The 14,578-nt window shown below is 45.1% G+C and overlaps 1 protein-coding gene across 1 annotated transcript in view; it reads right to left on the bottom strand.

Moving 5' to 3' along the window:
- PUDP (pseudouridine 5'-phosphatase) overlaps nt 1–6,908 on the bottom strand; it is a 69,593-nt gene extending 62,685 nt beyond the window's left edge. Inside the window, exon 1 of the mRNA XM_065901229.1 lies at nt 6,839–6,908. Coding sequence (XP_065757301.1) covers nt 6,839–6,908 — 70 coding nt within the window. The remainder of the gene's footprint in view (nt 1–6,838) is intronic.
- Between the last annotated feature and the right edge of the window lie 7,670 nt (nt 6,909–14,578).

A 14,578-nucleotide genomic window follows, 5' to 3' on the forward strand; every position in this document is an offset into this window, starting at 1 on the left:
CTGCCCGTCTTTCTGCCTCAGGGTTCAGGCCTTTGGGACACACAGGCATTACATCACCGCCGATACCGGGTCCCTCAGGCCCCTGGCTTCTCAATGAAACATCCCACGCACTACCACGGAAGACAAGAGCTGTCTTGATACAACAAGACTTTACTAGAAGGAGGGCACTGACCACATGGAACATCTACCCCAAGAGGCCGTGAGTTGGTGCAGTAGTTCTTGGCAGAAACCGCTGAGGGAGGCCAAGTGAGGCACGGGCATGAGGTCTGGATCAGAGGGAATACGAAGGATGGAGAACAAGTGAGGTGGCAGTAGGAGGAAACAAGCAGGCCAATCCGGAACGCAGAACATCCTCTGAGAGAACCAGCCTGCACTCTTCCAAGAGTCCCTCTCACGGCGAAAACACAGGCCATGCAGCTAGGGGATGGGGTGAGGTTTCCTAGTTCAAAACGGGCTAAAGGGACATGACTACCGTCTGGAACCCAGTGTGGAAAACACCAGAGTAATATCCACCAGGCAGAGATCATCCTCACCCCCACATTTCAACACAATCGTTAATAACCAGTCTTTCTTTCTTTTTTTTTTTTAATACTACTCTCTGTGTGATAAAAACAAGCTCTTCTCTGCTTCAGAAAACGTGTACTGCTCAGCCATCTGTTCTCCTGGTCTGGAATATCCACTGTCCTACCTGCCCTTGAGAGCACATCCTCCCAGTGATTTCAGTTCAAATGACTGCCCTGCCCCTTCTCCTGTCCTTCTCATGTTGACCGCCAGCAGTTACTCAGAGATTCACGCGTGTTCTGTGTCCCAGCTGGACTCCAAGACCACTACAAAGAAGAGACTTGCTGTGAATCCCGGGCAGCACCCGGCGCAGTATATTCCGAACAGATGAGGAAGGAGTGAACTCACTCCTCTAGAGCTGCGCCGTCCACCACGGCACCCACAAGTGGCTACTTCAATTAAGTAAAACTAAAAAATTAAGAGTTCAATTCGTCAGCTGCCCTGGCAGCATTTCATGGGCCTGGGTGCCCCTGCGGCTCCCGTCCAGGGCGGCTCAGATACAGAACATTCCCTCCACGGCGGGCAGTTCGGCCGGGTGGACATGCTGCTCCAGAGAGCACAAGGGTGCCCGGTTCTCGTCAAGGACACGATGATGGCAGCGGAGAGACGGAAGCCTGCTGCTTACTTTGGAATGCGTCTCCAAGGCCCCAAATAGCTCAGGTACGCAAACTATGACCATCTGCTCTCATTTCGCGTACAGACTGGGCAGTGAGCAGACTGGGAGTCGAGCAGACTGGTTTGCCTCTGGATCCGTCCCTGATGTCTAGGCCTAGAGAGGAGTCAGGGGACATCAACTGGCCAGCCCAGTGCCGGGAGCCATGCCGATGGAACTGCCCTCCAGGCAAGGGCGTGGAGCAGACCATCCTCACCCCAGGTGTGCGCCCCTCTCTGCACAGACACTAAGCTACTGACCGCAGGCAGCAGAGCAAAGGATGTGTGGGAGCCGCACCTTGAAGGAAGGTACCTGCCAAACACTCAAAACGCACGTCGAGAGGTGTTAGGATGGCAGTCCACCTCAGCAAAGCCAAAGGGGGAAGACATTTCTTGAGCAGAAATGCATGTGTGTCACAATTATTATGTTTTCAAGAAAATTCTCCTTAGACACCCCAAAGGCAATTTTAAACCACAGACCAGCATTGCCCTCCCCCATTTTAACACAATTAAATGAAGCTTTTAATATATGAAATGCCGGAATTATGAGTAACCAGTATTCACATATACCTGACAGTGAGAGCTTTATCTTCTAATGTAAGCCATTCTGCTATAACACTACTGCACCTTCCAGCTACAGGCTATGTATCCATCACTTTTCAAACATCTCAAACAAAGCTGTGAAAAGTCACCTGGGCACCTGTGTAATGAGTGCTTTTGGTGGACGTTTCTTGGGGGCATCATCTCCCTTGCTCTTTTACATTGCATTAAATCTCCGTCTACCCCTGAAAAATAACACAGTGTAATGGATAAATTATAGTAGCTTAAAAAATGAAAGAAAAAATAAAGGAACAGAATCAGAGAAAGCAGAGAATAATTAGAAAGACAAAAGTGAACAAAGAATCCCCCACACACAGCTTTCCAAGGAGAAGAAAGGAAAAATAGTTCAAGAGAGGAAAAAAAAAAGTTTGCACAGCTAAGATTCTAAATAAAAGCACACAATGAGGGGGACGAGGAAGCTAGGAGGAAGCAAGGAACGGGCACTTTACACCTGCACTGACAGAAACCTGCTGAATATCTTAGTGGTGTTACCAGCTGGACCAAACTCCCGTCGACCTGCAGAATTTTGCAATTTTGATCTCACCTTCCTGTTAATCTAGAAACGGGAGCAGCTGTGGTGCATAAGAACTGCTAACCGCAGGAACACGGGAGAGGCTGACGCGGCTCAGGTCTATTAGGAAGCACGGCCAACGGGACCTGAGTTTACCCACCTCAGTCCCCCCTCGAGTGCTTTCTTATTCCTGATGAATTTCCTGACATTCAACATAGTCCATGGGTAGCTTCGCCTGCCCCTACCAGCATCTTACTCCAAACTGAGAAAGTACAAGTCAGGGCCCCTTTCTGCGTGGGCTCTGCTCGGCCGCAAGGCCTCAGACTGGCCTCCGAATTTCCACCACCTCCCGTGCAAATGCAGAAGGGACCTAAATGTCACCTGGTAAGGTGACATCAAACGCAAGCGTGTGCCCTTAGTTCTGGGGGTTGGGGGCAGGGCAGAGAGAAGGGGAACGTGCCGTAGCATAGGTCCCCTGACATCCGTGATGAGACTGCAAGGCACACAACAAGCCAGGGACAGGGCGAGGGTGTCTCTGGGAGCCCCAAGGGCAGACAGTAACACACCGGCCATCCCGAACGAGTGTTTATCCTGCCCTCCCTCCCTGAGACTCTCTGGGCAGACAGTAACCCCACACCGGCCATCCCGAACGAGTGTTTACCCTGCCCTCCCTCCCTGAGACTCTCTGGGAACGTCTGGACTGAGTCACATTACAGGATAGGAACCCATGGACGCCGAAAAGCCCATCATCCCCACTGTTAAACCTCATACGTGTTACACAGGGTCAAACACAACGTACGAAAGCTCTTCCGAAAATTCATCTAGGGCGTGTGCTACAGCTGTACAGGGAGATCCTATGTTTGTCATCAGCTTTGTGGAGGTCCCAGCGTCTACAGAAACCAGCGTAGGTGAGGTGAGCCAGAGGACGACGGGTGACAGCCGATTCCGAGCAGACTGGGCAGGGCTGCGAGCTGCTTCGGTCAACAATGGATCCCTGAGCCCCAGGAGCAGCACAAAGGTCCCGCCTCCACCCAGCGTTCACGCTGTACCCTGGGCCCCGGACGGAGAAACGGGCACTTCCATACGGTCTCAAGTGCTATGATTACTATTTGGCAAGCAGGAAGCTGTAGGAGTACAAACAGGTACAAGACAGGGGATCTATTCCTCTACGTGAAGGTGAAGTGGAAGCCAGGTGTCACCCATTAAAATCCTGCCACCTCTGTGTGTTTATGGAGACGTGGTCAATTATAATCGACACTGCAAAGAGTCGTATTTCCCCTCACAGATCTATCGTATTATTTTTCTGCTTATTTTTTAAACATTTGAAAATAAGCTTTTTATTTTTCCTGGCTGATTCTTTAAGGATTTAATTACTGTAACAGACTCCTAGAAAGCATATTTTATGTATACCACATTTTACATATTCCTAATTCTGAATATTCTTAACATCCACCCTCCATCTGGCCCCGTTATCAACAGCAGACATCAGTGAGTTGCTTCCTAAGGCTCTGTACTTGGGTTGTCCCATATGGTAGGCACTGGCCAAACGTGGCAAGTGAACCCATGAAACCTGGCTAGTTTGAGCTGAGATGCCCTGTGAGTGTAAGATACACACAAATTTCAAAGGCTAGGTAACAAAAAGGAATGTAAACTATCTCAACTATTTTTTTTTTACTGATTATGTGTTGAGTAACAATATTTTGGATGTGTCAGGATAGGAAAAAAGTACCATTCAAGTTAATTTCCTCTGTGTCTTTTTGCTTCTTTAATGTTGCTATAACAAAATCTTACATGGTGCTACTCCTATCAGATAGCAGGACTGTGGACCACCAACTTTCTTGTCTCTTAAAGAGAATGGTCCTACCTCTTGTACTCCTAACTTCAGCTATTTAATGAACTAGATAATCTTCCCTATTCAGGAGCTGACATAGTATTTCAAACTTGTATCTACTTCCTTCAACATCTTATCCTTGTTCATAAATAATCTCAGTCCCCTTGGTCTGTGTCTCTAAATGGCATTTGAGGGCCAAAATTACTATCTAGCTCACAGCTAATTGTTACCTCTGTCAACAAAAACAGATTCCAAGGATTGAAAGGAAAACAGCATCAAACATTTCAAAAGCACTAGAAAGTAACCCTGGGTTTCTGGTCAACATTTCTGCAAATATCTCCATTGACTTCCTCATTCTCCTCTGGTTAAACAAGCTTCCCCATGCAACTCTTTGTTTTCAGTTTCACTTCCCTGAGAATACAAGGATTGCAGCTACATTAACAAACAGAACTTCCTGGGGAAATGGATTCACAATTCTGAAAAGCAGGCTCACCGAAAAACACCTCATAATAAACTGATGATACGTTGTTATGCAAACAACAGACAACTGAAATCAGGCGCTTAAGAATTACAACAGGTATAATCAAGTAGATTAAATGAGGTAAAGTAGCACATTCTGGAAAGTGGTGTTTTATACCAGACATTTTGTAAAAAAAAAAAAAAAAAAAAAGAAAGAAAAAAGCAAAGGTGCATTTCTGATAAAGTTCTGCAAGGCCTTACCGCCTCAAAGAGTCAGGGCGGAATGAGGTAAAGGGCAGAAAACGAAGGGGGAAAGAGGAGCTAGGTCTTATCCTCCCAAAGGCCACTAATTATTGTTTCTCTGACCAGTTCAGAGGATTGGGTAACAGTGCCAGACCAATGCTTGATAAACTTTAAACTTGCCTTAACTAGCAAAGAGGAGGCCCTGGTTGATAACTACCCCTGCAAGCACCACCACATAAGTCACATTCATGGCTCCGGGGAACAGGTATATGTGTATCTTGAGTGGGGATGAAGCATCAAGCTCACTTAGAAGTCTAATAAATTTAATTTTAATGGGACACCTCAGTTTGTATTAAAATTCATAAGACTCGCAAAACATGTTCTCTGGACTTTTCATTAGAGGATAAGGAATTTATTTGACAATTTAACTTGACCATCTTAGCAGGAAAACTCACATCTACAAACTGTACTTACGAATCCCAGATGCTTTTTGAAATTGAGTCATTTCAGATTTAGTAGCTGCATACACTGTTCTACCCAATTAGTTACCTCTATGGGAATTTATTTTACCCCTTAGGAATTCATTCGTTTATATCTCTGGATCCATAAAAATAAGACTGTTTTTCGTGTACCTTTAAAATAAAAAATCAGTGCCATTACTACTGAACCAGTGAGCCAAATGATCATGGGGGCAAGGTCACACTCCCCTGTAAAATGAGCACAACATCACTTATATTTAGAATCAGATCGATGTGGAATCATTTCTCAGCTCTGTTCCTTATTAGCTGTGTGACCTTGGGCAAGTAACTTTACCTCTCTGAGTGGTGCCGATTTTGTTTTTAATTAGTCAGGGCAAACATCTCCTCCCACCTTGCAGGATTTTATGAGAGGCAGCTCTGATGTATGCACACCTCCACCAGGTTAGTAGCCTACGTAAAGCATGAAGACATTTTTAAAGTCCTATGAAGCCCTCCGGAGACAATGAGGTCAGAACGCGTTTCCTAACCCTGTAACACCGGGTAGTGTCATGAAACATACGCCCAAGCTGTAAGGTAGAGCTCAGAGCAGTTCTCTGTTGAGTTATAAATGCAGCGTTTCCCACGAATTCTACTTGAATTCGCCTCGGTGGGTAAGTTCACGCCTACCACCATCGACTACGGGGCTGTTCGGCGCACACAAGATTGTTAACCGCTCAAAGCCACAGCACGGGTGTGCACCTCTAACTCCCCGGCACTTAGGTGAAAATGTAGATTCTGATTGGGCAGCTGTAGGGTGGGGACTCGGGCTCTGCACTGCAAAACTGCTGCTCGCCGGTGATGTCCCTGCTGGGAGTCACTCGGACCAGCCAGACCGCTGAGCAGGACTCCTCCGCCGCCTCCGCGCTACAGATACTTGGGTGTGGAGCAGTCGCGGTGGCGTGGAGCGGTCCTGTGCACTGCGAGAGATTCCGCCGCATCCCAGCCGCTACCCTCTGGACGCCAGCAAACTCCCACCCTCCAGCTAGGCTGCCCCAAACGCCTCCAAACGTCGGCAGAGGCCCCCAAATCGGCGGGTAGAGGACGCTGCCCTGCAGGATGCTACGAGCAAGGTGCGTGCACCTCTGGGCAAGCCTACAGTGATCCTAGAGGCCGGGGTGCAGACAGGGAAATGGAGGCCCGGCTGCGCGCGCAGCGCCCGCGGCCCCCCAGGCCCGACGCCAACCTCCCGCCCGCGCGGTGGTCCCCTAGCACCGCGCCCTCACGCGCCGCCCCCCACGCACTCCGTCCCCACGCGCGGCGCGGCCGCCGGAAGTAAGTGCCCCGGGCGCCGTCGACGCCTCAGCCACGAGCGCGGCCGGCCTGACGTGGGCCCCGCACCCCCGCCGCCCGCCAGCCCGGGGACCCCGCACACCGCCCCGCCGCGGCCCACACCCCTGAGAGCCTGTGCCCCCCGCCCGCTTCCTCCCAGACAGCCCTCGCGGGAGGCGGCCGCAGGCTACTCACCCAGAAGGAGGCCGTCCAGGTCAAAAAGCAGGTGGGTGACGGGACGCAGCGGGGGCAAGGGCGCCGCCATTGTGCCGCCGTCTCGGCCGAGTGGGGGGGGGGGGGCAGGGAAGAGGCTCGCGCACGCGCGCTCCGCGCCTCCCCGCGCGCCCCGAGTCGTGCTGCGCACGCGCGGCCCCCGGCCTCCTCGCGCCCGCGCCCCCGGACGCACTCGCGCATGCGCGTTCGGGCAAGCCCCCCCGTGAGCCCCGAGCTGCTCTGCGCACGCGCGCCTTAAGTGTCCTAGTTTGGTCCCTAAAAAATCGCGCGCCCTGAGCCTCCGCCGCCCGGCGCTCGCCTGCGGCTGGCCTCCTTCCGAGGCTCCTGGAATACGCGACTGGAACCGCTCCCGCGCACGCGCGCTCTGGGCCTCGCCGGCATGTTCTGCGCACGCGCGCCGAGGATGGTCACCCCTGCCGTCGCCGCGGGGCTAAGAAGTGGCACGCGCGGGCGCGACAAGTTTGCCCGCATCCACCACCACGATCCCCCCGCCCACGCTCACTTCATACCCGTAAACGGGCTGGGATGCTGAGTCAAAGGGCCGAGCAGAGCCGAGTTCCTAATCTGGGTGCCAATGCCTGGCTCGAATTTGGAAAGGGCATGAGGAAGGAGGGAGGGCGTGGAGGAACGACGGTGCATGGGGTTGATGGAAAGAGTGCATAGATGCTCAGGTTGGCATCCTTGAGAGCCACCAAGTAAATGGGTAGCCAGGTGGCCTTAGTTACGGGGTCCCCGGTGGCTTCGTCCCGGCCCGGAGCGCCCATCCCTGGACGCCTGGCAGGTTTCCGTTTCAGTTTTGCCCGTCCGGCTCCCTGCGTGCCTCGTAGGGCGCGCGCGAGTCCACATCCTTTGCGCCTGTATCCCCCGAGCATCCCTGGCTGGTCCATTCTCCCAGAGCAGCCCCCCGCCGAAGTTTGATAGGAAAGGGCCGAAATAATAAGACGTTTTAAAATGCCTTGCCGTTTTTGCCTTTATGTCTCATCTGTCTTGGATTGCTACGTGTTTTCTTTTTTTCCCCCAAACTTTCTGAAGGCAACCTGCAAAGCATTCTTTTTTTCCGACCACTCTCAGGAATACTTTCCCACACCCCCGTTTCTATTTAGTGTTAGTTGTCATTGCATATGCATGTTTAAACATAAAGATAGGATCTTTCAAGAAGCAGAAATAAGAACGTTTCAGAGACTTTAAAATCTGAGCGTTGTGTTTCTGGTGAAGTGCGTAAACTGCACTTGGAGGCACCTGAGTTCAGCAAATGTATCAACAATAAGCAGTAAGCCTCTGTGCCTTCGTTTCCTCGTGTGTAAAACAGGGGTGTTAAATGACACAAGGCAGGTCAAGCTGTTGGAACTGGCAAATAGTATATGCTCAATTCATTTATGTCTTTTTAGAGCTGTCGCTGTGAGACACATTCTCTGTTTTTACTCCAATCATGATTTCCCATTGAGGACCCTGGACCTTAGAGAAGGCAGTTCATCATCCAGTTAGTGGAGGGACTGTGACCCAAATGTGCTAGGCTCCTGTATCAAAGCACCACAGACCGGGTAGTCTCAACAACAGGAAGGTATTGCCTCAAGCCAGAAGTCCAAGATCAGGGGGTCAGCAGGGTTAACGCCTTTTGAGGAAAGGATTGGTTCCAGGCCTCTCTGCTTGGCTTGTACGCAGTGGCCTTATTCCTCTATCTCATCATATTGTGTTTTCTCTATGCATCTATTTCTGTGTCTAAATCTCCCCTTTTTATAAGGACATTAGTCATATAGGATTGCCACCCAGACTCATGACTACATTCTAAGTTCATTACATATGTCAAGACGGTGTCGTCAAGTAAGGTCACACTCTGAGGTACTATGGGTTAGGACGTCTACACTATTTTTTTTATTTTTGAGGGGGACACCATTCAACCTGCAAAAGATTTGTTCCACAAACATCGGGCACATACTGTGTGTCCATGCTCACCTACTGGAACCTTTAGAATTCTTGCTCTCAGTTTCTTTCCATTTCTGGAAACAAATGGACACACAAAGGAGAGAGTTCTTTTTCTCTCCCATGGTAACAATGTTGCATCTGTTCATTGCTTAGATAAAAGGAGCATTTTTATTTTTTTATTTATTTATTTTGTGCAGGTTTTTTTCTGACAAATTGATTAAGATATAATTCACATACCATACAAATCAGCCATGTAAGAGTGTACATTTTAATGACTTTTAATACAGTCACAGAGGTGTGCATCCTTCCCCATAATATGTCAATGCTGCTCTCTCACTTCATCCCTGCTTCCCCTTCCACTGCCCCATGCTCTCAAGTCTGCTTTCTACGTCTGCGTCTTTATTCCTGCCCTGCCACTTTTTTATTCATCAGTACCGCTTTTTTAAATCGCATATATGTGCATTAGGATACAGTATTTGTTTTTCTCTTTCTGACTTACTTCACTCTATATGACAGACTCTAGATCCATCCATGTCTCTACAAATAACTCAATTTCGTTTCTTTTATGGCTGAGTAATATTCCATTGTATATATGTACCACATCTTCTTTATACATTCATCTGTTGGTGGACAATTAGGTTGCCTCAGTGTCCTGGCTATGGTAAATAGTGCTGCCATGAACATTGTGGTATGTGACTCTTTTTGAATTATGGTTTTCTCAGGGTATAGGCCCAGTAGTGGGATTGCTGGGTCATATGGTAGTTCTATTTTTAGTTTTTTAAAGAACCTCCCTACTGTTCTCCATAGTGGCTGTATCAATTTACACTCCCACCGACAGTGCAAGAGGGTTCCCTTTCCTCCACACCCTCTTCAGCATTTATTGTTTGTAGATTTTTGATGATGGCCATTCTGACCAGTGTGAGATGATACCTCATTGTAGTTTTGATTTGCATTTCTCTCATGATTAGTGATGTTGAGCATCTTTTCATGTATTTGTTGGCCATGTGTATGTCTTCTTTGGAGAAATGTCTATTTATGTCTTCCACCCATTTTTGGATTGCATTGTTTGTTTTTGTGATGTTGAGCTGCATGAGTTGCTTGTATAATTTGGAGATTAATCCTTTGTCAGTTGCTTCATTTGCAAATATTTTCTCCCATTCTGAGGGTTGTCTTTTCGTCTTATGGTTTCCTTTGCTGTGCAAAAGCTTTTAAGTTTCATTAGGTCCCATTTGTTTATTTTTGTTTTTATTTCCCTTACTCTAGGAGGTGGGTCACAAAGGATCTTGCTGTGATTTATGTCATAGAGTGTTCTGCCTATGTTTTCCTCTAAGAGTTTGATAGTGTCTGGCCTTACATTTAGGTCTTTAATCCATTTTGAGTTTATTTTTGTGTATGGTGTTAGGGAGTGTTCTAATTTCATTTTTTTACATGTAGCTGTCCTGTTTTCCCAGCACCACTTGTTGAAGAGGCTGTCTTTTCTCCATTGTATATTCTTGCCTCCTTTATCAAATATAAGGTGACCATATGTGTGTGGGTTTACCTCTGGGCTTTCTATCCTGTTCCGTTGATCTATATTTCTGTGTTTGTGCCAGTACTGTACTGTGTTGATTACTGTAGGTTTGTAGTATAATCTGGAATCAGGGAGCCTGATTCCTCCAGCTCCGTTTTTCTTTCTCAAGATTGCTTTGGTTATTCGGGGTCTTTTGTGTTTCCATACAAATTGTGAAATTTTTTGTTCCAGTTCTGTGAAAAATGCCATTGGTAATTTGATAGGGATTGCACTGAATCTGTAGATTGCTGTGGTTTGTATAGTCATTTTCACAATAGTGATTCTTCCGATCCAAGAACATGGTATATCTTTCCACCTGTTTGTATCATCTTTGATTTGTTTCATCAGTATCTTATAGTTTTCTGAGTACAGGTCTTTTGCCTCCTTAGGTACGTTTACTCCTAGGTATTTTATTCTTTTTGTTGTGATGGTAAATGGGATTGTTTCCTTAATCTCTCTTTCTGATCTTTCACTGTTAGTGTATAGGAATGCAACAGATTTCTGTGCATTAATTTTGTATCCTGCAACCTTACCAAATTCATTGATTAGCTCTAGTAGTTTTCTGGTAGCATCTTTAGGATTTTCTATGTATAGTATCATGTCATCTGCAAGCAGTGACAGTTTTACTTCTTATTTTCCAATCTATATTCCTTTTATTTCTTTTTCTTCTCTGATTGCTGCAGCTAGGACTTCCAACACTGTGTTGAATAAGCGTTGTGAGAGTGGACATCCTTGTCTTGTTCCTGATCTTAGAGGAACTTCCTTCATTGTTTCACCATTGAGAATGATGTTTGCTGTGAGTTTGTCGTATATGGCTTTTATTATGTTGAGGTAGATTCCCTTATGCCCACTTTCTGGAGAGTTTTTATCATAAATGGGTGTTGGATTTTGTCAAAAGCTTTTTCAGCATCTATTGAGATAATCGTATGGATTTTATTCTTCAATTTGTTTATATGGTATATCACATTGATTGTTTTGCGTATACTGAAGAATCCTTGCATCCCTGGGATAAATCCCACTTGATCATTGTGTATGATCCTTTTAATGTGTTTTTGGATTCTGTTTACTAGTATTTTGTTGAGGATTTGTGCATCTGTGTTCATCAGTGATATTGGTCTATAATTTCCTTTTTCTGTGATGTCTTTGTCTGGTTTTGGTATCAGGGTGATGGTGGCGTCGCAGAGCAAGTTTGGGAGTATTCCTCCCTCCACAGTTTTTTGGAAGAGTTTGGGAAGGACAGGTGTTAACTCTTCTGTAAATGTTTGATAGAATTTGCCTGTGAAGCCATCTGGTCCTGGACTTTTGTTTGTAGGAAGATTTTAAATTACAGTTTCCACTTCATTACCTGTAATTGTTCTGCCTATATTTTCTAATTCTTCCTGGTTCAATCTTGGAAGGTTGTACTCTTCTAAGAATTCTTCCATTTCTTCCAGGTTTTCCAAGTTATTTGCATATAGTTGCTTATAGTAGTCTCTTACGATCCTTTGTATTTCTGCGGTGTCAGTTGTAATCTCTCCTTTTTAATTTCTAATTTTACTAATTTGAGTCCTCTTCCTTTTTTTCTTGATGAGACTGGCTAAAGGTTGATCAATTTTGTTTATCTTCACAGAGAACCAGCTTTTAGTTTTGATTGATCTTTGCTGTTGTTTCCTTCATTTCTTTTTCACATATTTCTGATCTGATCTTTATGATTTCTTTCCTTCTGTTAACTTTGGGTTTTCTTTGTTCTTCTTTTTCTAGTTGCTTCAGGTGTAAGGTTAGATTGTTTATTTGAGATTTTTCTTGTTTCTTGAGGTGAGCATGAATCTTATGAATTTCTCTTTTAGAAATGCTTTTGCTGCATCCCGTAGGTTTTGGATCGTCATGTTTCGTTGTCACTTTTTTCTAGGTATTTTCTGATTTATTCTTTGATTTCTTCAGTGATCTCGTCATTATTTAGCAGTGCACTGTTTAGCCTTCATGTATTTGTGTTTTTCACTGGTTTTTTTTTCCCCCAGTAATTAATTTCTAGCCTCATAGCTTTGTGGTCAGAAAAGTTGCTTGATACGATTTCAGTTTTCTTAAATTTTCCAAGGCTTGATTTGTGACCCAAGATGTGATCTATTCTGGAGAACGTTCCTTGTGCACTTGAGAAAAAAGTGTATTCTTCCACTTTCAGGTGGAATGTCCTAGAAATATCAATTAAGTCTATCTGGTCTATTGTGTCATTTAAAGCTTCTCTTTCCTTGTTTATTTTCTGTCTGGATGATCTGTCTATTGGTGTAAGTGGGGTGTGAAAGTCCCCCAATATTATTGTGTTACTCTCGATTTCTCCTTTTATGGCTGTTAGCATTTGCCTTATGTATTGAGGTGCTCCTATGTTGGGTGTATAAATATTTACAATTGTTATGTTTTCTTGTTGGATTGATCCCGTGATCATTGTGTAGTGTCCTTGCTTACCTCTTGTAACAGTCTTTATTTTAAAGTCTGTTTTATGTGATATGAGTATTGCTACTCCAGCTTTCTTGTGATTTCCATTTACATGGAATATCTTTTTCCATCCCCTCACTTTCAGTCTGTATATGTCCCTAGGTCTGAAGTGGGTGTCTTGTAGACAGCATATATAAGGGTCTTGTTTTTGTATACATTCAGCCAGTCTGTGTTTTTTGATTGGAGCATTTAATCCATTTACATCCAAGGTGATTATCAATATGTATGTTCCTATTACCGTTTTCCTAATTGATTTGGGTTTGTTTTTGTGCATCTTTTTCTTCTCTTGTGTTTCCCGCGTAGAGAAGTTCTTTTAGTATTTGTTGTAGAGCTGGTTTGGTGGTGCTGAATTCTTGTAGCTTTTGCTTGTCTGTAAAGCTTTTGATTTCTCTGTCGAATCTGAATGAGATCCTTGCTGGGTAGAGTAATCTTGGTTGTAGGTGTTTCCCTTTCATCACTTTAAATATGTCCTGCCACTCCCTTCTGGCTTGCAGAGTTTCTGCTGAAAGATCAGCTGTTTACCTTATGGAGATTCCCTTGTATGTTATTTGTTGCTTTTCCCTTGCTGCTTTTAATAATTTTTCTTTGTATTTAATTTTTGAAAGTTTGATTAACATTTGTCTTGGCATGTTTCTCTTTGGGTTTATCCTGTATGGGACTCTCTGCACTTCCTGGACTTGATTGACTAGTTCCTTTCCCATGTTAGGGAAGATTTCAACTATGATCTCTTCAAATATTTTCTCAGACCCTTTCTTTTTTCTCTTCTTCTGGGACCCCTATGTTTCGAATGTTGGTGCGTTTGATGTTTTCCCAGAGGCCTCTGAGACTGTCCTCAACTCTTTTCATTCTTTTTTCTTTATTCTGCTCCCTGGCACTTATTCCCACCATTTTATCTTCCAGCTCACGTATCTGTTCTTCCACCTCAGTTATTCTGCTATTGATTCCTTCTAGAGTATTTTTAATTTCAGTTTTTGTGTTGTTCATCACTGTTTGTCTGCTCTTTAGTTCTTCTAGATACTTGTTAAAAGTTTCTTGTATTTTCTCCATTCTGTTTCCGAGATTTGGGATCATCTTTACTATCATTATTCCGAATTCTTTTTTAGGTAGGTTGCTTGTTTTGTCTTCATTTATTTGGTCTTGTAGGTTTTTACCTTACTCCTTCGCCTGTAACATATTCTTTTGTAGTTTCGCTTTTGGTTTTGGGGTTTTTTTTGATGTGTGGGGCTGTATTCCTATCTTACTGGTTGTTTGGTCTGAGGCGTCCAGCACTGGAGTTTGCAGGCAGTTGGATAGAGCTGGGTCATGGTGCCGAGATGAGGACATCCAGGAGGCCTCACTGACTGATATTCCCTGGGGTCTGAGGTTCTTTATTAGTCCAATGGTTTGGACTTGGAGCTCCCACCACAGGAGCTCAGGCCCAACCCCCATCCTGGGAACCAAGATCCTGCAAGCTGCAGTGTCCCAAAAAAAAAAAAAAAAAAAAAAGAGTGAAAAGAAAAAAAGGAGCAGTACAATAACAAAGAATAAAGTACAAAATAAAATTAGAAAGATAAAAAATATATTAGGAAAATTAAAAATATAATTGAAACATTTGCAACAGTATAAAACAAAACCTCAATAGAAAAAAGAAAAAAAACGGGGGGGTGGGGGGGACAAGCCAAAAGGAGCAGAACAATAACAAAGAATAAAATAAAATTATAAAAATAAAAGATTTTGCACTTCCCTGGTGGTGCAGTGGTTAAGAATCCGCCTGCCAATGC

The sequence above is a fragment of the Phocoena phocoena genome, chromosome X (genome assembly GCF_963924675.1).
Source record: "Phocoena phocoena chromosome X, mPhoPho1.1, whole genome shotgun sequence".
Classification (NCBI taxonomy): Eukaryota; Metazoa; Chordata; class Mammalia; order Artiodactyla; family Phocoenidae; genus Phocoena; species Phocoena phocoena.